The 20,000-nt window shown below is 43.9% G+C and overlaps 1 protein-coding gene across 1 annotated transcript in view; it reads right to left on the bottom strand.

The window, feature by feature from the left end:
• Positions 1–12,245: 12,245 nt before the first annotated feature.
• The window catches only part of LOC143286326 (putative G-protein coupled receptor 19), an 8,569-nt gene continuing 814 nt past the window's right edge, over positions 12,246–20,000 (bottom strand). Inside the window, exons 2-6 of the mRNA XM_076593867.1 lie at positions 19,292–19,677; positions 19,108–19,201; positions 18,777–18,941; positions 17,295–17,435; positions 12,246–12,506 (exon numbers count right to left, since the gene is read on the bottom strand). Coding sequence (XP_076449982.1) covers positions 12,246–12,506; positions 17,295–17,435; positions 18,777–18,941; positions 19,108–19,201; positions 19,292–19,677 — 1,047 coding nt within the window. The remainder of the gene's footprint in view (positions 12,507–17,294; positions 17,436–18,776; positions 18,942–19,107; positions 19,202–19,291; positions 19,678–20,000) is intronic.

Below are 20,000 nucleotides of genomic sequence, written 5' to 3'. Positions count from 1 at the left end.
CTTTTTCCTGTTGTGTATTTTGAACATTTCGAACGAAGTTATGGAGTGAAGAACAAAAATCATGCTTAATAGAAGGTATTCTTATTCCACCGTTTCTGATAATTTCTATTGTTGTTCTCGTTGATATCTGTCTTGTTTACCACCCCATACTGTTTCTGAAGATCAGTATAGTTATTTGGCGGGCTAGGTAACACTATTCAGAAATATATCAGCTTTGAGAGAATTTGTGGTTTTAGTACTGCTACTCTGCCTACAGATGTAATATTTCTCTCAATCCAGACATTAAAAAAGGATCTTGTCTCTTTGAATTTTTCACCATAGTTCAGTTCAACACACTGTGAAAGGTCTGGAGAAAACCAAATATCTTGTATCTTAAACTGTGATGGATTCCAATCAATATTGAGGTGGGGCATATATCTTGTATTGGAATGTAATTTACTCCCTAGCCATACTGCTTTAGTTTTTGTAACATTCAGAAGAAAAAAAGGACACTTTTCCAGTTATGTCTTACAACTTGTGTTCCGTACCATTAATATGTATTCCTTTGATATTTTTGTTTTCTCTTATCACAGTTGCTAAAGCTTTTGCCAAAAGAATGAACGAATAAGGGGAAATAGGGTCTCCTTGTCTACAGCCTTTTAGTATTGTGAACCAAGGTGAGGTCTGTTCATTAACTGCTACTGTATAATTAATATTATCATTAAAGATTGTAATCCATCGACATACATTTTCACCAATGCCAAACAATTTTAAAACTTAAAGCATAAACTGCTAGTCCAGAGAGTCGAAAGTTTTTTTTTTCGAAATTTATACAGATCAGCATACCTGGAAGTTTTTCAGTTTGTAGATAATTTATTAGATCGTAAAGCAGTCTTATAATTATTGTCTCTGATGTATCTATTTGAAAGAAAACCAGTTTGATCATCACTAATAAGCTTTGGAAGAAAGTTTGTAACACGATTAGCTGTACACAAGGAGCCTATTTTAGATAACATTAAGCAAGGATGTTGGTCTCAAGTTCTTTTTTTATGAATTCTTTAGGTTTTTCTCCTTCGTGTATGCAGACTATTACATTGGAAATAGCCCACCAACCCATAACGTCCTCCAGAAGAAAAAAAAAACCGCATCCCTGCAACACGCACTCAGGCACGCACACACACACACGAATGCACGGATACTCGATAGTACATCACCACACACATATGGCAAACGGCTTCCCCACAATAAAGCATGCATTAACTCACTCAGTACGGCCAGTCCTTTCTTCTCCTCTACACAGACCCCTCGGATGTCCAGTGGGTCAGAATTGTGGTATTCTTTGTCAACATTCATCTCTTCAGTATAAGAGCCTTCCGCTTGCAAAATTTTGATGATGGTAATTGGGGTGAAACGCTGTCAACGTCGTCTCTTTCGCCGTTCGTATGGAAAGAGTTAAAACCAGATCATACCAAGACCAGCACTGAAAAACTACTGCTGCCGGAAAAGAAAGCGGTTTTTTTTTTGTTTTGTTTTGTTTTTTTGTTGTTGTTTTTTACCAGAAGACAATGAGCGAAAGATGGTTGGTTCATAGATTTCTCGGGGAAAACAAGCAACAGTTCAGTCTTTTCATCATTTACCTATAGTTTGTTTTGTTTTGTATTTCTTTTTATCACAACATATTTCTCTGTGTGAAATTCGTGCTGCTCTCCCCAGGGAGAGCGCGTCGCTGCACTACAGCGCCACCCATATTTTTTTGTATTTTTTTCCTGCGTGCAGTTTTATTTGTTTTCTCTATCGAAGTGGATTTTTCTACATAATTTGCCAGGAGCAACCCTTCTGTTGCCGTGGGTTCTTTTACGTGCGCTAAGTGAATGCTGCACACGGGACCTCGGTTTATCGTCTCATTCGAATGACTAGCGTCCAGACCACCACTCAATGTCTAGAGGAGGGGGAGATAATATCAGCAGATGAGCCATGAATCGAACCAGCGCGCTCAGATTATCTCGCTTCCTAGGCGGACGCGTTACCTCTGGGCCATCACTCCACGTTGTTGAAGGTCATTCAAGTTTTCAGGTCAGTTATACTCTTTTGCATGTGTGTCTTTAGTCGATTAGTTTCATCAGTAGAAGCCGATTAACAGAGTTGAATGTCGTCAGCGAAGCGAAGTATCAGAGCTTTCCTATTTTGCATATTTGTATAGTGCGTACCCTGCTTCTACAATAGTTATTTTTCCTTCCATGAATTTTTTTCTTCTTCAGACATATCAATAAGACATATCTATGCGTGACCTGTAAGCAGTAAATGGGGAGAAAACAATATTTCACTCGTGGAATACATCACGCCTCTGCTGAGTATTACCTAGACCGTAACAGTTCAATAATCCAATTGAAATGCTATCAATATCTACATTTTACATAAAGAAAAGTAGCAAAGCAATAGAAAAAATCGGGCTTTTTGCAAGACCATCTTCTATCACAATTTTGTGTAATATCATCCACTTCACAAACATAGATTATTCTCCAAACTGTGTTCTCAAAGTAAACAGAAACTAACAACACAGTCAGATATATCCATTGTTTAGAGAACAGACGGAAAGTGCGCGAACCTGCCCGCTAGTACTTCGCAGCTTGGCCAAACGCTTGCTCTCCCTTGTCACACAAAGAAACAGCAGAAACATCGAAGTGGCAACGGCACACACATAGCCAAAGACAAAGTACTTGAACACAAGCTTCATGGCAGTGACAATGTTCTGACTGAAAGTCCACCTCAGCCGGCAACCTGGACAAAACTAGTTCAGCTCGATCTGTTCAGTCGCCTCGAAGTTGGTGGGTAGGATTTCTTTTTTTTTTTTTTTTTTTTTTTTGGGGGGGGGGGGGGGGGGGGGGGTAGGGAGGGGAGTGGTGATGGTAGTGTGTGTGTGTGTGTGTGTGTGTGTGTGTGTGTGTGTGTGTGTCCTTTATGGAGACACCTGGAGTCCCTCACGGCTTAATTGTTAAAATTAATGCCCTTTTTCATGCTTGCACCTGGACTACAATTTATCTATCTTTGCATCAGTTTCTTTTAAGTACACAATATTTCACCACAAAAAAAGAACACACACACACACACACACACACACACACACACACATATATATATATATATATATATATATATATATATATATATATATATATATATATATATATATATATATATATATATCCCACGTTTTCTCTCTATTTCGAGAAATCGCGGGGACGCCTCCACGCTTTCTCACAATGCGTGAGAAAGCATGAGAAGTCCACATTATTATTATTTTTTTTTTATCAAATATATTTCCTTTATCAGATATCTGAGCTGGTTTCTTGCTTTTCCCCCGTGCAAATCTTTGAGAAAAATGAGAGAGAGAGAGAGAGAGAGAGAGAGAGAGAGAGTGGGATGACGACAACGACGATCATGATAGCGACAGTGGCGTTAGCGAAGACATAATCAGTGATGACACTGAAACTGACATCTGCTCATTGTATTTCACATAAGATGGATCACTGCAATGCATCGACCTGAAATTCAACATCGGAATCAATAGCAAACAACGAAATTAAAGTAATGTGTATAACTCAAACAGAAATTCAATATACTTGAACCGAATCATTTCCGAGGGATGTTGGGAATAACACCAAAATGATAGAACTTTCTACATAAATGTGACAGGATAAATGCTTTATCCTCGCGAATAGGGGAGCGCCAAAACGCGACCAAATAGTTCTGATGTTCGTTGTGATGCAAACTTTTCTTGCCATATATATCTTTAGAAAATGTTCTTCAATTCATGCTTGTTCATCCAAAAAATATGTTTGTTTGTGTTAGCACCCTTTAGCATGCAAGGTTGCACTAGAAATAGATTCTCAGTTTCACAGAAGATACTCAGAACATAGAAACATCATTCTAAAAACAGAGTGAACTGAAAAATAAGGGGATAAAAGGAAATAATTTTGCCAAAGGATAACACTCTTGTTGCCATTGGTTCTTTATTTTTCAGTGCGCCACGTGTGTGCTGCACACGGGACCTCGGGCGGTCCATCGTCTTATCCCAATGTCTACAGGTTCAGTTTGATTTGCCAGTCAAAACTGGGAGATTAAAGGGCGAGTGTGCAGGTATTCGAGCCCACATCCTCCCGGACACTGTGTTGGCCGATACGTATCTTAGTCGTTCCGCCACCTCAGTTCCTCCTTGATTTTCAGTGTCAAGGATTTTTCTGATGCATGCATGGTACAACGCATAAGATAAGGTAAGATAAGATAAGATAAGAATAACTTTATTGTCTCCAACTAGAGAAGTTTGGTCAGGTGCAACAACAATAACAACAGCAATGACGACGACGACAACAACAACAACAACAAAAGTGCCCAAATACTAAGTTCAGCCAGAGGCAAACAGCAACAAGAATAGTAACAACAACAACAACAACAACTCAAAAAGTAGCATTTCTAGAATAGATACAGATGGACTAGCCTGATAGACAGAAAATGTTGAAGGAAAGAAAGAAAGAAAGGAAGGAAGAAAGAAAGAAGCTGCCTGACGAACGAATAGAAGAAAGGTGTCAGGAAATAGGAAACGCAACAATTCCAAAGGATGGGGGTACTTATTTATTTATGTATTTATTTTATTTATTTTACTTCATTTTAAGTCTGCGACTTAAAATCCCTTTTTAATGTACATAAAAGGAAAAAAAAAAAAAAAAAAAAAAAAAAAAAAATATATATATATATATATACAGACAGACAACAGATAGGTCACAGTACAATTCATTCAGCAGGAGCAATGTACATATTCAGTACGCATACACAAGTTGTTACTAATGTTGGCAGCAGAACATAGTGATATGTACAAGGTAGTTTCGACCGCACACAGGTACACCATTTCCTTTGGATAACTTAGTATAGGATAAATAAGTTGAATATAGCTAGATAAAAAAAAATCACGAGTCGTCTTCAACACGCGCTTGGCACGGATACCATTTTCTTATGAAATTCGGATTGTTTTGACTCCACGAATTTTTTTTTTTCTTTCAGCATGTAATCTTATTTATTCATTAAAAACAGATGCATGACCTATTTCAGTTCCAAAGATTGCAGCAATTCACGTCATTTCTCACGTAGTTATTCAACAACTCTTAGAAAAATCTTCCGAGATGATGGAGCAAAGATGCATGATGATCATGGTGATGCAAGCATGTCAGTAACTGTGACACTGATCATGAAGAAGGTTCTGAACAACTCACCCTCTCTCACAATCCACGACAACGCAAAGAATTCACAGAAATACTCATCTAACTAAAACATCATCTAAAACCAATGATGAACACTGATGATATAAAAAGAATAAATAAATAACAGTACAGACTAAAACATTGCGATGACAAAGTTCACAGAGATTGCCTGCCTGTCTCTCACAGGCATTGTAATTTCAAGCCATTTCCAATGCAGCCCACCATGTCAGTTTCAGTTTCAGTTTCAGTAGCTCAAGGAGGCGTCACTGCGTTCGGACAAATCCATATAAGCTACATCACATCTGCCAAGCAGATGCCTGACCAGCAGCGTAACCCAACGCGCTTAGTCAGGCCTTGAGGGGGAAAAAAAGGTGAATAAATAATAGATAAGCTTACACAAATAAATAAATAAATAATAATTATAATATAAAAAGGTAGTAATAATAATAATAATAATAATAATAATAATAATAATAAAATAATAATATAAATAAATAAATAAGATAACAATGATGATAAATAAGCAAATAAATGCAAAACATGAAGACACACATTCACACATACACCCACACATGCATAACAGATATGCACCAAACATGCAGTTTCACAGATATGAAAGCACAGTTAAATACATATAAACAAAAGAGAAAAACGTGTGTAGGCTTGGGCAGGCAGGCAAACAGGTCCAGAGAGAGGAGCCACCTGTTCCCATAGTACGGCTTGGGCTTCCAGTCGTTACGGTCCCTGCAAAAGTCACGGCCACTACCCCACGAAATGTTTATAATGTTTCTTTTCTATAATTGTCATTTAGGTCGTTCTGAAAAAAAAGCAAAAAAAGATTAATTCCCTCATTGGGTGCGGTTTACTTCATTTGCATTTATAAACAAACTATTTAGCGAAAAAGGATGACCAGGTCAAAAGTTTAATCTGTTTTCGTATGTATTTCGTATTTCGAGTCAGTCTTACACAAGTTGTACGTTTGTTTGTTGTTTTTGTTGTTTGTTTAAAAACAATATTACAAATAATATCTCAAGATCATCCCAGTATTGTTGAGAGATCTTGCAAGTCCAGAAATAATAGTGTATTTGATATTTTCCCCATCTAAAAAAAATATACAGATCAATACTCATAGTAGTGTCCATTTGCTTTAAAATTGTGTTGGTTATCCAAATGTCATGGCATAATCTAATTAAGAAACCATTATAATGCTATTCCTTTAAATTTTCTGATGTGCTTCCAAGTGGAATGCTAATCCACTACTGTGTCTGATATCTCTTCTCGCAAGCTACTTGAAAAAAAGGTCTAATATCGAACATTGATCCAGACCCAGAAGTATATTATCCAACACGTACTCTTGATCCTTTGACGTTTTCTGTAATTATTTGTAGTACTTGCTATGATTTGTAATGCTTTCCTTTTCCCGTAACATCCACTGTGCTCTATTTTGATGTTCTTTCTAAATTAGATGATGTTTAATCGATATAACACAACTGACGTCATTAAGAAGATTTACTTTCATATCATATTTTTTTTTCCAGAAAACCACTTGGACATAAATGTCTTATTTTAATCAGTCAAACCTCTTACCAAATGAAAGTTTTTGTTTGTCCAAGATTTGAACCAGAATACATCATTACCTGCTATAATTTGATCATTAACGAAAAGTGGTACTGCTGACACTTCCTGTGAAAAACTTACGTGTTTCGTCAAATTATCAAGTAAAATGATATATATATATATATATATATATATATATATATACGTTGAAAATGGATCAATATCCATTCCTTTTTAACGTTCTGTACAGAGTATTTTCTTTAATCTTGTCTAGTTTATTATCCCGTACAAAATAGAAACACTGCTTTTGTAACCATTTTGTTTCTCTGCCTGTTGGATTTGGCAAAAGTATCCATATCAGTTTTGATAATATAAGAGACTTCGGTACAGCAATGCTACCAAGAGGGGGTTCAGATACGTGTTAAGCAGATATATATATATATATATATATATATATATATATATATATATATACTAGCTTTTCACAACATTAAAAACAAGTGTGTAGGAGTTTATATTTCGGAGATTTCAACGTCATTCTCAGTTCGGTAAGAATAGAATTACCAGAATTTTTCTGCGTTGATCACATTCACACATAATCATTGTACTTTTCTTCATTTGCAATAATGTTCTCGGAGAGTCTTTTATAATATATCTTATCATCTCCTGTTAATAAGAAAGGTGTATCGTCAGCGAACTGACAGATTTTAAGGGGACACAATTCATACTGAAAGTATTAAAAAAAATACTTCATTATCACCAGAGGACTAAGTAAATAGATCGAATTGATGTCTATTTTCATCAACAGTGGCTGGTCTTTCAGTCAAACCAATGTAAAGAACTGCAAAAGAGCCATACGAGTCGTTTCAACAGTGTGGTTGAATGATGGGCATAATAATAATAAATAATAATCATCATCATCTTGGATGCTCCCGTCGGTCCGACGGATGAGTAGACAGGCAGGCTTATCTGTCGGTGTGTGTCCTCATACGGGAGAAGAGGCCGATTCTGGATGCGCAGCACTTCCCACAGGCGTTGCAAGGGAAAACGTCACCAAAAGTTGAGCCCTGTTTCCTTCGCTCACGCTTCTCATTAATGGCCAGCGTTCTCTTGTTTTCAAACGTCTTTATACCACTAGAGCACAGCATCCTCCAGCGAGAGCGATCAAGGGCATCAGTTTCCCAGGAAGCGATGTCTTTGTCACAGGCTTTGAGGTTTGTCTTCAAGGTGTCCTTGAAGCGCTTGCAGGGTCTTCCAAGTTCACGGTGGCCTTCCTTCAGCTGGCCACACAAAAGCATCTTCGGGATCCTGTTATCTGCCATGCGGAAAACGTGTCCTGTCCAGCGTAGATGGCACTGGATCAGCAGGCTTTCGATTATCATCATCATCATCATCATCATCACAACAAAAACCACAGCAATACTTTTCGGCTACATAGCGCTTTCAAACATCTCAAAGCAATTTACAATAAAACGTAAGCAAGACACAAACCATAACGCGCGCGCGCGCACGCACGCACACACATGCACACAAACACACACACACCCGTCATCCCGCCCCCCCCCCCCCCCGCCACACACACACACACACACACACACATGGAAGAAACATATTTAGGTCCATAAAATACAACATACAGAATAATGATGATGATTATGTGGATACTTATACAGCGACTATCCTCGGTCAGAGACCAAACTCCAAGCGCTTTACAAACACACACACACACACACACACACACACACGCACACGCGCACACACACACACACACTTGTTTTCAAACGTCTTTTTGCCACTAGAGGACAGCATCCTCCAGCGAGAGCGATCAAGGGCATCAGTTTCCCAGGAAGCGATGTCTATGTCACAGGCTTTGAGGTTTGTCTTCAAGGTGTCCTTGAAGCGCATCCAAGTTCACGGTGGCCTTCCTTCAGCTGGCCATACAAAAGCATCTTCGGGATCCTGCTGTCTGTTATGCGGACAACGTGTCCTGTCCAGCGTAGCTGGCACTGGATCAGCAGGCTTTCGAAGCTGGGCAGGCCGCTCCTCTCTAGGACCTGGAGATTGGAGACCCTGTCTTGTTACTTTATGCTGAGGATGTTTCGTAGGCATCTCTGGTGAAACTGCTCATGTTTCACAGCAGAACAACAAGGTGTTCAGCACAACAGCTCTGTAGGTTTTGATTTTGGTGCTGAGCCTGATGCCTTTGTTGTTCCACAGCCTGTTGTTGAGTCTGCCAAAGGCGGAGCTGGCCTTGGCGATGCGCAGCGTCACTTCTGCATCAAAGGCTCCGTTGTTGCATAGGGTGCTGCCCAGTTAGCAAAACTTGTCGACTGACTGGATCTCTGTGTAATCGATCTTGATTGCAGGTGGGGGGGCGGCACTGGCGTTCTGTGAGCTAGCTGGTTGGTACATGGACTCGGTCTCGCTGAGGCTGATGGTGAGTCCAAAGCGCCTGCAGGAGGTTGAGAACCTGTCCATAATGAACTGCATGTCCTCATGGGTGTGTGCAGCAAGTGCGCAGTTATAAGCGAAGAGGAACTCTCTCAACAGTGCCTCAAACACCCTGGCCCTGGCGTGGAGTCGCCGCAAGTTGAAGAGTTTGCCATCTGTGCGAAACTGAATGTAGATGCTCCGGTCACAGACTTGGAAGGCGTCAATCATCATGGCAGAGAAGAGAATGGAGAACAGTGTGGGTGCCAGGACGCAGCCCTGCTTCATTCCATTTACCACAGGGAACGGATCCGACATGTCAATATTTTTCTGTACTCTCGACTGCATGCCATCATGGAATGACGCAATCAGCTGGATTAGGCTTTCTGGGCAGCCGAACTTTAGGAGGATCTTCCACAGACCACGGCGGCTCACCATGTCTAAGGCCTTAGGTCTACAAAAACCATGTGGAGCTCCTTGTTCTGTTCACGGCACTTCTCTTGCATCTGGCGTACGGCAAAGACCATGTCACATGTTCCCCTGCCTGAGCGGAAACCACACTGTGCTTCAGGGATGACTGTGTTGGAGACATGGTCAACCAGTCTGTTCAGCATGATGTGGGCGAAGATCTTGTCAGTGATGCAGAGGAGAGAGATTCCTCGGTGGTTATCGCAGGATGTTTTGTCTCCCTTCCGTTTGTAAATGTAGACAACTGAAGCATCCTTGAAATCCTGGGGACCTCCCCTCTCTCCCAGAGGCGGTCAGCTTGTCTGTCAGCACCTCGCCTCCATACTTGTAGATGTCGGCCTGAATTCCATCCGCTCCTGATGCTTTTCCTGACGTTGTCAGCTTCAGAGCCTTCCGGATCGCGGTCTTGGTAGGAGGTGCAGCTAACGAGTCATTGACTGATAGCTGTGGGAGGGCTGCAATTACCTTGTCAGATACGGACGAGTCCCTGTTGAGGAGGGTGTTGAAGTGCTCTGCCCAGCGGGCTAGGATGTCTTTCTTGTCTATCAAGAGGGTGGTCTGGTCCAAGGCTCGGACAGGGGTTGATTTTGTGACTCTCGACCCATACACAGCTCGGAGACCATCGTGGAAGGTCTTCATGTCGTGAGTATCAGCAGCGGACTGAAGCTCTTCGGACTTTCTCTCCCACCAGGTGTTCTTCATCTCACGCAGCTTCTTCTGTACGTGTTGCTTGGTTTGCAAGTACTGGTTCTTCTTCCTCTTTATCGGAAATGTGATCCTGATGCCGTATATGCAGTGTGTTCAGAAGCTTGGAGGTTCCAGAGTCGTTCTCGTCAAACCAGTCATTGTGGCTCCTCTTTACAAAGCCGAGTGTGTCAGCTGCTGCTGTGTACACATCATCTCTAAAGGTGCTCCATACTTCTTCTATATCAGTCGATGCAAAATTTCTTGGAGAGCTGCTTGGATTTGCTGCTGCAGCACTTCCTTGGTGATAGGGAGGTGGTAGATGTTCAGCTTCCTAAGGGGTTTCTGCCTGGCTGGTTGGAGCTTGCGTGCAAGTCTGATGTTCATTTTACTGCATACCAGGCGATGGTCCGACCAACAGACTACCCCTCTCATGCAGCATGTAATGGAAACATCACCTCTGTCCCTCTGCCGGACAACCACACAGTCCAGCATGTGCCACTGCTTGGAGCGGGTGTGCATGCATGTGTTTTTGTACTTGTCTGCTTGTTGGAAGAGGGTGTTGGTGATGGTCAGTCCGTGTTGCGCGCAGAGTGAGAGCAAAAGCAGTCCGTTGGAGTTGCACTTGCCAGTGCCGTGCTGTCCTAGGACTTTTGGCCACGAGGAGATCCACGCCGACGCGGGCATTGAAATCTCCAAGGATGATTAGCCTATCCTTTCTGTCTACCACTGAAATGGTGCGGCGAGCACCTCGTAGAAAGCTTCTTTGATGTCATCAGGGTTGATAATCGTCGGGGCGTAGCAGCTGATGACTGTAGAGAAGCGATCCTCTGACAGTTTCAGCCACAGGGTCATCAGCCTATCGTTTATCCCACGTGGAAGGCTGTCAAGCTGTCGTGCAAGTTTGGTTTGAATGGCAAAGCCCACGCCTGAGGTTCTTGGAGTGCCATCTGGCTTCCCAATGCAGTAGAATGTGTAGCCCCCTCCAACTTCCTCCAGCTGGGTTTCACCGGCAAACCTGGTTTCGCCCAGGGCTGCTATGTCCACCTGACAGCGATCAAGCATTCTAGCAATGAGCGCTGTGCGCCTTTCTGGTCTGTCTTCTCTGCCTAAAAGGGTGCCAACATTCCAGGCACCCAGTGTCAGGGCATGACTCAAACCCGATAGGGCGCGATCTGGCCCCGTCTGACGCGGCGACTACCCAGCCGCCGCTTGCAGAGTCTGTTGGCAGTGGGCAACACCACCACGTGTCCGTTACTTCTTCTCCATCGCCGAAGGAGTGTATTGGAGGAAAGCTGGCGATGGTCTGACAAAGGGCTAGGGGTCGTTTCGACATTGATGTGCTGATATGTGTGTGGTGTGATGGAGTTGTGAGTCCTTACCATATGATGGTGATGTACGATCAGTGTACAGTGATGCGGTGATATGATGTGTGACGGCTCGGCTAGTGTGCAGTTTTTTTGACGGAGTCGTCTAGGAGGATTAGAATGGATAAAAGTGATGCGGTATCGACTATGCCCTTTTGAGACGTGTTGATAAGGGTTTACCCTGACTGGGGTCCGTGATTGATTTTCGATCAAAGTGGTTGAGGTATGTAGAAGATAATTGTTGCAATGTGGTCCTGGTGTTATGATTGTGTTGTGTTTTGTAGCGGTGGACTAATGATGACCCAGAGACCGCTGAAGTTTGATTTCAGTTTTTCTTTTCCAGTCAAACTTGAGATAAGAAAAAAAAAATTAATAAAACAAATAAAAAGGAAGGACGCGAGAGCGGGACTCGAACGAACTCAGAGGCCCTCATGGAGTCTTGTGTAATGTAGTTGGCAGACGAGCCGTCCTAACTGAACCCATTCTGCCACCTTCCTCCGTTCCGTCATCACACGTAAGTGGTGGGCGCCGCGGTGGCTCCATTCAGAGGCCACGCCGCCCTCTCCACATGCCAGGCTCTGTTGAAGGCTTGGAGTGGCGAGTCGTGGCACGCCTGCACGTGACTGGGGTCTCCCAGACCGCCGCTGGTGCCGCCGCTGCTGTTGGCAGTGGTCAACACCCCCACGTGGTTCTTCTTCCCCAGCGCGGAAGCCGAAGTGATGGTGTACGTGTGGGAGCGGTAACAGCGCATGGCCGACATGCAGAATACCTGGGAACAGGAAAGAGAGTGGAAGGGAAAGGTGAGGAAATTTCATCATGGTGATGACGATGATGATGCTGGTGATGGTGGATGATGGAGATGATGATGATGATGATGATGACGATAATGATGGTGATGTAGATAATGATGAATATGATGACGATGATGATGGTGATGGTGATGACGGTGATGCTAGTGATGATGATGATGATGACGGTGATGATAGAGATGATGATGATGATGATGATGATGATGACGGTGATGACGGTGATGATGATGATGATGATGATGATGATGATGACGGTGATGATGGAGATGATGATGATGATGGTGATGATGAATATGACGATGATGATGGTGATGTAGATGAATATGAATATGATGACGATGATGATGGTGATGGTGATGATGATGATGATGATGAATATGATGATGACGATGATGAGGAGGATGAGGATGATGATAAAACCAACACATCAAATACGTAACAACAAAGCAAGGTGGTGGTGATGATGATGATGATGATGATGATGAATATGATGATGACGATGATGATGATGGTGATGATAAAACCAACACAACAGCAAATACGTGAAAACAAAGCAAGGTGGTGATGATGATGATGATGATGATAAAACCAACACAGCGGAAAATACATGACAACAAATGAAGGTGATGATGATGATGATGATGCTTGTAGCGTATATGGATTTGACTGAACGCAGTGACGCCTCCTTGAGCTACTGATACTGATACTGATAATACCCCCCTAAAAACACACACACACCATCCACCTCCCCCCCCCACCCCCCCCCAACTCACCCGCATTCCTCCCCATCACCCATCTCTTCTAAACGATAATACTCAAAATGTGTACATTAATACTGGAACAAAATGTCTTCAGTCACCGATATAATAATAATAATAATAATAATAATAATGGTATTTATATACCGCTGAATCTTGTGCATAGACAAATCAAAGCGATTTCGCACCAGTCATTCTCACGCTCGCGTAACTCTAAAACTGGAGAAACTGAAGACAAGGAAGAGGCAGGGAAGGGAGGCAATATTGGCAAGAGGTGGATTTTAAGGCCAGACTTGAAAGAGCTGAGTGTGGAGACTTGACGAAGCGAAAGAGGAAGTTCATTCCGATTGCAAGGTCCAGAGACAGATAAAGAACGGCGGCCAACAGTCGAGAGATTGAATCTGGGTATACGTGAATAGAGTGGATCCGAAGCTGATCGTAGTGAGCGAGATGGAGTGTAGAGGTGAAGGCAGCCACAGAGATAGGAAGGGGCTGATTTGTGAATACATGTGTAGCATAGAGTGCTGATCTTGTACTTTATTTGGTGTGAGACAGGGAGCCAGTGGATATGTTGCAAAAGAGGAGTGATATGCTCAGATCTTTTCTTTCTGAGGACGAGTCGGGCAGCTGAGTTTTGTATGTGCTGAAGGGACTGAATGGATGACGCAGGCAAACCAGACAATAGAGAGTTACAGTAGTCAAGGCGAGAGAGAATGAGAGAAACGACAAGTCTAGATGTTGCGTCAATGGACAGATATTTCCGGATGGAACTGATGCGCCGCAGTTGACAGTAGCAGGACTGACATGTCTGACTGAAATTTTTTTGCATGGACAGTGCGTTGTCAAGGGCAACGCCGTGGCTCCTGACTGAACTGGAAAGAGGGATGGATGTACTGCCAAGTTTGATTGTGTCAATTGTGATGGAAGAGAGTTTTTGTTTAGTTCCTATGATCATTGCTTCAGTTTTGTCCGCATTCAATTGTAACTTATTTAGAGTCATCCAATTTTTAATATCCAGGAGGCAGTTTGATGTTTCTTGCAAGAGCGACGACAGTTTTTCGGGGGTATCACTCTTCTGGAGTTGAGTGTCATCAGCATAAGAATGATGACTGACATTATGGCGCTTGATAATTTCAGCAAGAGGAGCAGTGTACAGTGTGAAGAGCAATGGGCCTAAAATAGATCCCTGTGGGACTCCATGTTCAATTTTAACGGGTTCAGACTGGAAATTATCAACAATGACAGACTGGAATCGATCAGTGAGATAAGATTAGAACAGTGCCGTTGATACCAAATGTAAAATGAAGACGGAAAAGAAGGATTGAATGGTCTATCGTGTCAAAGGCGGCTAACAAGTCGAGAAGAATGAGAAGGGAGATCTGTCCTGAGTCGGACGCTAGCAGTAGGTTATTCAGGATGTGGAGGAGAGTGGTTTCGGTGCTGTGGTCAGCACAATAGGCAGACTGAAATGGGTGGATGAGATTGTTGAAACAAAAGTGGTTGTTGAGTTGCTTGAGGACAGCTTTTTCAAGGAGTTTGGACAGGAATGGAAGATTAGAAACTGGTCGATAGTTTTTTCAAAATATTTGCGTCAAGGTTGGATTTCTTCAGAAGAGGCCGGACGATTGCAGTTTTGAAAGTGGATGGAAACGTTCCAGTGAGAGGGGATGAGTTGACAATGATATGTGTGACGGAACATTAAACAAAATTCCTCTCCCTCTTCCTTCAGGGTTGGTTTGCATGAGCGAACTCAGCAGCGCCAAGTGTGATTATAATTAAGAATGTTCCTAACCCCACGGTAAACTCCATATTATACTTAATCAAAAACAGTCTCAAGAGATTCAATCAAAGCGAAGGACAACTCTTGGCAGCCTTGATCACATTGTCCTATGGTGTTGTCTCCCTTATGACAGTGCCCGCCTTCCCCCAAGTTCATCGACCTCAGTGCCCCAGTTCGGAGTTTCCACGGTAACCGCTGTCTCCAAATATTGTTTAGAAATCTCTTTCGAGTTAAACCCGGTTCCAGTCTGTTGTGAATTCGTATGATTTTTTTCATCATCATTCATCATGAAATGCTGTTTCTTTTTCTTTTCTTTTCTATTTTTTTTCTTTTTCCTTTCCTTGGTCAAATATAGACCACGTGATTGCAAAAGTGGCAGTAAAGTTGTTGAGACCGACATCCACATAAGGGAAACAACCACCAACATATTCACGAAGTTAGTCATTCAAGGATTGCTTCCCATTTGCCTTGGAATGTAGTGTTGACAGATTCCCGGCACTTACTTTTCGGCAACCGTTATTATCAATTAAAGCCATTTGTTACCATGTGTGTGTGTGTGTGTGTGTGTGTGTGTGTGTGTGTGTGTGTGTGTGTGTGTGTGTGTGTGTGTGTGTGTGTGTGTGTGTGTGTGTCCATATGCATGTGTGTCCATGTGTGTGTGTGTGTGTGTGTGTGTGTGTGTGTGTGTGTGCGCGCGCGCGCGCGCGCGTGTTTGTGCATACATGTATGTGTGTGTGTGTGCGCGCGCTCGCGTGCGTGCTTCTGAGCGTGTGTGTGTGTGTGTGTGTGTGTGTGTGTGTGTGTGTTACGTAATCAGCTTCTTCAGATTTCGAAGTAGTAATCGTAAGCTGGAAATAGAAACAGGGAGACACAAAGGCATACCACGATAGTTACGACTTTGTAAGGTTTGTAACATGTCTGTGATTGGGGATGAGTTTCATTTTATAATGGAATATCCCAATTATGATGATCAGTTACGAAATAAATATGTTCCTGAAAAAAATATTTGTCTCCAAAATCGGTTTTTAATTTTTGTAATATGCTCAAAGGAGGCAAAAAAGTCATTTTAGCTGTAAGTAAGATGATTAGATTTGCAAATGTTGCCTAGCTACACGTTTAGAGTTAACAGACATTTGTGTTTTCTCAACTTTTATGTGACATTGTTGTGCATTTGGAAATGTTTGTTCTGGTGCATGAAAAGATTATTTTGCAGTAATCCTCCATAACTCCAACAGGAGTGAAAACATAATTAAAACTGAACTTGTGCATGCGCGCGCGCGTGCGTGTGTGTTGTTTGTTTGTGTGTTGACTTGCTGTCCCATAATTTGCGATGTACCCCCAGCCCCACCCCCCACACTCCAACATCACTAGATAGTAGATGATGATGAATAAGCACACACAAACACACTGCATACCTCTACATTTACACACACGCACACTCTATATCTCTATCTTTAGAAACGTTGGCATCTCCAACCCTCTTCTCTCTTCCCGCCTTTAACACATTCAATTATGTCTGTGACCAGATACTGAGTTTCTGAATCATTGAACATGCGCCTGTATGATGGTTAGTATGCGCTGTGCTTGTATGATAGTTTATGTACAAACTGCTTGATTCAGTTTGGGCGATGTCTTGGGCGTCCACCGATTCAACTGCATGTGTGCAAATATGAGATTATAATCAATAATGTTTGATTGCTTACATGCGTCATTCCTTCGAATTTATGAGCCCATACATTTCTTTGACTCGGCAGAAGGCCTGGCTCGATAAAACATTTGTCAGTGTAATTGTCATGTGCTTTTTCTTCATATCCACAATCTTTTTTTTCCCCCCTTGAAATTGTTAGAAAAAAGTAATTAATCGAATACATACATAATTCACACACATGAATAAAAAGTCAAATCAGTGTTTAGATCTGTAGATAGCAGACAATTTTTTTTTTTATTATGAATAAGCACACACACACACACACACACACACACACACACACACACACACACACACACACACACACACACACACACACACACACGCACACACACACTTTATCTATCTATCTAATCAGCCCGGACACTATATATCTATCTATGTACCAGCCCGGTCACTATCTATCTATCTATTTATCTATCAGCCCGCCCTGTCACTATCTATCTATCTCCTAGCCAGTCACTATCTATCTATCTATCTATCTATCTACCAGCCCGGTCACCTCTTTGCACCCCCGTCTGAAGTTAGAGTTGCAGCGGAGGTAGATGAGTGGCTTGGAGGCAGCAGTGCCAGCCAGACAGCAGAAGGCGAAGACGAATACTCGACCGTCCAGCAAGCGCCCAGGGCTAAAGCAGTAGCCTAGCTGAAAGAAGGAAAACCCACAGCTCTCTGAGAACGATGATGATGATGGTGATGATGATGTTGAGCAGAGGGAGGAGGAGGAGGTGGAGGAGGTGGAGGAAGAGGAGGAGAAGGAGGAGGAGGTGGAAGAGGAGAATGGGGGGCAGGAGGAGGTGGAAGAAGAGGAGGAGGAGGAGGAGGAGGACGTGGAGGAGGAGGAGGAGGAGAAGAAGGAGAAGTAGGTGGAGGAGGAGAAGGAGGAGCAGGAGAAGGTAGAAGAAGAGGAGGAGAAGGAGCAAGAGGAGGTGGAGGAGAAGGAGGAGCAAGAGGAGGAGGAGGAAAAGGAAGAGGAGGAGGAGGAGGAGAAGGAGGAGGAGGAGGAGAAGGAAGAGGAGGAGGAGGAGGCAGCGGAAGAGAACAATATTTATTCATCGAATCGCATTATATTGTGTTACTTTTTTTGTCACAAAAGAGTTCTCTGTGTGAAATTCGGGCTGCTCACCCCAGAGAATGTGCGTCGCTTCACTGACAGCCCCACCTTTTTTTTAATTCTGTTTTAGTCTCTCTTTTTTTCTTTTTTTTTCCTGCCTGCTGTTTTTTTCTGTGTTTTCCTACGGAAGCGGATTTTTTAAACAGAATTTTGCCAGAGACAACCCTTTTGTTGGAGTGGGTTATTTATTTATTTATTTTTTTACGTGCGCTTACTGCATGCTGCACACGGGAGCTCAGTGTATCGTCTTATCCGAATGACTAGCGTCCAGACCACCACTCAAGGTCTAGTGGAATCGACTATGCCGGAATTCGAACCAGTGCGCTCAGATTCTCTCGCTTCCTAGGCGGACACGTTACCTCTAGGCCATCATTTCACTCATCATCATCATCATCACCATCATCATCATCATCATCGTCGTCGTCGTCGTCGTAGTCATCATCATCACCACCACCGCCACCACTACCATCACCGCCATCATCATGACCATCGTCGTCGTCGTCGTCAGCGTCGTTGTCATCATCATCATCATCATCGTCGTCGTCATCGTTGTCGTTATCATGATCACCGCTCACACCACCGCCGCCACCATCACCACCGGCAACATCATCATCATCGTCGTTGTCGTCATCATCCACAAAATCATCATCAACAACCTTCTCCTCTTCATCCCCATCGATATCATCAACAACCTTCTCCTCTTCATCACCATCGATATCATCACCAACCACCACCCATCACTGCCAACCACCACCACCACCACCACCACGATCACCATCATCATCACACCCCCACTCCTCGACCACCGCCTCCACCCTCAACTCCTCCCCCCACTCCCCACCCCCCACCCCCACACTCCCCAAGCTTACTCACCTGCACGCCGTAGAGAGGGGCGAGGAGGAGGAGGGTGGAGGCGGTGAGAAGGACTAGCATCCTGACCATCTTCACCTTGGCGCGGGGCACGGGGTTGCTGCCGCCGCAGCCCTCCTCCCTCGGCCTCCTCCTGCTGCAGCCCCTACGCTGCTGCTGCTGCTGCTGCTGATGATGATGATGATGCCTACGCTGCCGCTGCCCCCTAAATATCCGGGATCTGAACCCTCCTCCTTCTCCTCCTCCTTCTCCTCCTCCTCCTCCTCCACCGGACCTCCCCCACCTCCACCCTCCACCAGGGCACCCCCCCTCCTCCTCCTCCTCCTCCACCGGCCGCCTGCCAGATGTGACGCATCACGCGCCCGTACAGCACCGCCGACACAAGCAGAGGCATCGCGAACAGGAGCAGAAAGGTCAGCACCACGTAGCTGATGGCAGCCCAACTGTTTCCTCCTCCACCACTACCACTGCTTCCGCTTCCGCTGCTGCTGCTGCTGCTTCCGAAACAAGGCACGAACGTGGGGCACAGTTCCAGCTCCTCCTCCTCCTCCTCCGCCACCCCCGCGACGAGGTTCTTACTAGCAGGACCGGAACCCAGAACACCACCACCACCACCACCACTACTGCCACTGCCACTACCACCGACGATGTTGTTGCCGTCTTCCTGAGCCACCCTGGTGATCGTCACCACATCGTAGAAGTAGAAGCACAAGGAGGAGAGCACGACCGCCGTGGTCCAGGCTCCCACGATCATCCGCTTGGCTGTGCCCCGCGTCACCTTGAAGCTGAGCGGGTAGAGGATGGTGTAGAAGCGATCCACGCAGATGCACACCATCACCAGCGCCACCGCCGAAGGAGCAGCCGTCTGCGTGAACCTCACGAGCTTGCAGAGGAACTGCCCCACCTGTGTGAAGAAGAAAGATTGCTTTGGTTTTAGGGGGAATTTTTTCGGGGGTTGGGATAGGGTGGGATGGGAGTTTATACTTTTTTTTTTTTACCTGAATGCGGTTGTTAGGGTGTGTGGGTTAGTTCTTCAGTTAAAAAAAAATGAAATAAACATATACATATCTATAAGGATGGTACAGTGGCGTTGGGGAGGGGGTCTGAGGAGGGGGGGGGGGGAAGTGGGTAGAGGAGGATCGCGACACTTCAGAAACACAGACACAGACAGAGACACATACACACACGCGCGCGCGCGCGTGCGCAGACACACAGACGTGCGCGCGC

Source organism: Babylonia areolata, chromosome 10, assembly GCF_041734735.1.
Source record: "Babylonia areolata isolate BAREFJ2019XMU chromosome 10, ASM4173473v1, whole genome shotgun sequence".
Taxonomy (NCBI): domain Eukaryota; kingdom Metazoa; phylum Mollusca; class Gastropoda; order Neogastropoda; family Buccinidae; genus Babylonia; species Babylonia areolata.
The sequence above is the reverse complement of the archived record's forward strand: the minus strand, read 5'-3'. Positions and strand labels throughout refer to the sequence as shown.